This window comes from Pundamilia nyererei, unplaced genomic scaffold (assembly GCF_000239375.1).
Source record: "Pundamilia nyererei isolate P.nyererei 1_Seehausen unplaced genomic scaffold, PunNye1.0 scaffold01055, whole genome shotgun sequence".
In the NCBI taxonomy this organism is placed as follows: Eukaryota; Metazoa; Chordata; class Actinopteri; order Cichliformes; family Cichlidae; genus Pundamilia; species Pundamilia nyererei.
Window position 1 is genome coordinate 23,843 of NW_005188456.1, and position 1,638 is coordinate 25,480.

The window sequence follows — 1,638 nt, forward strand, 5'->3', positions numbered from 1 at the left end:
CTGTCAGCACTCAGTGAGTCTACAGACTCATCCAGCATCAATATCCGTCCTCTGAGCTACTTTGAGGATGTGACAGCAGCTGTGTCAGAGGTCAGAGATAAACTACAGGACATTCTGAGAGAGCAATGGACAAACATCTCACTGACAGTCACTGAAGTGGATGTTTTACTGTCACAACCAGAGCCAAAGACCAGAGCGGAATTCTTAAAATATTCATGTGAAATCACACTGGACCCAAACACAGCACACACACAGCTGTTATTATCAGAGGGGAACAGAAAAGCATCATATGTGAAGCATCAACAGTCTTATTCTGATCATCAAGACAAATTCACTGGAATGTTTCAGGTCCTGAGTAAAGAGAGTCTGACTGGACGTTGTTACTGGGAGGTGGAGAGGAAAGGGAGAGTTATTATAGCAGTCGCATACAAGAACATTAGCAGAGCATGGTGGAGGAATGAATGTGCCTTTGGGCGTAATGACAAATCTTGGGCATTAGATTGTTCCAAAAATAGTTACACATTTTGGTACAACAACATCCAAACTCCTGTCTCAGGTCCTCGTTCCTCCAGAGTAGGAGTGTACCTGGATCATAGAGCAGGTATTTTGTCCTTCTACAGCGTCACTAAAACCATGACTCTCCTCCACAGAGTCCAGACCACATTCACTCAGCCGCTCTATGCTGGACTCTGGTTTTACCACAATGTTGGAGACACTGCTGGGTTCATTAAACTGAAATAGACTGAAGTCTTTCATATTGTAGGTTAAAATCTGCATTTTAGTTTCCATTTTATTTCTCTGCAGCAACATTGTGGCATTTCTCCGCTGCACAAAGATCAGCTGTCAGTCAGACATTATGGGTGGTACCTCGGCATCTTGGTTTTTTTGGTGGAGATCTTTCCCGTTTAGCCATAGAGCCTACTACTGCTCATTAATATTTTTATCCATAAAAATATTTCTCCACATGAAAATGTAAACTTTTTTGTGCTCCCTGTATTTGTACTGTTTTTCTTCTATTTTGTTTTTTCCTCTTCCACTTAATAAACCTTAACATAGAAATCAGCAGATTCCTTCATAACACATTTTTTAATCATTAGTTTGTACATTTTTAAACATATCTATGATTATATTTACATCTGTCTTTTTGACTAAATATTTCTGTTTGTTTTTAATAAACAAACAAAATGAAGTGATACAGATCTGTAGTGTTATTGTAGTTAAATTAATTGACGTTTTAACAGTAATCAAACACTATCTTTAATGTTTACTTTGTGAAAAACTCCACTTTAATTATTTTACTGAGCTGCCATTTTAACTAGGTTAGCACTGTGGCAGCAAGCCTTGTCTTTTTAATTAATGTTTGTTAATAAGGTGTTGTAAGGTTTTGCATTGTCAGCCTAGGAAGTTCTCTGGTTTTGCAGCTCTATGCTTTTAGTGGTTTTTTTCCTAATAAATTTTGATTTGTGAAATTGACCTGCCTCATCTCTGCTTGCTAATAACAAGCCCAGGTGCTTCTTCTTCCGGCTCCGACAGTCTTGATTGTTGTGACCTTGGACAAGACACTTCACCCGTTGCCTACTGGTGGTGGTCAGAGGGCCCAGTGGCGCCAGTGTCCGGCAGCCTTGCCTCTGTCAGTGT

At 39.7% G+C, this 1,638-nt stretch overlaps 1 protein-coding gene across 1 annotated transcript in view; it reads left to right on the plus strand.

Annotated features, from left to right (window-relative positions):
• The window catches only part of LOC102196913 (tripartite motif-containing protein 16-like), a gene marked incomplete at its 5' end in the record, with an annotated part of 20,529 nt that extends 19,741 nt beyond the window's left edge, over positions 1–788 (plus strand). Inside the window, one exon of the mRNA XM_005755183.2 lies at positions 210–788. Within this exon, the coding sequence (XP_005755240.2) occupies positions 210–741 (532 nt within the window). The remainder of the gene's footprint in view (positions 1–209) is intronic.
• Positions 789–1,638: the final 850 nt, after the last annotated feature.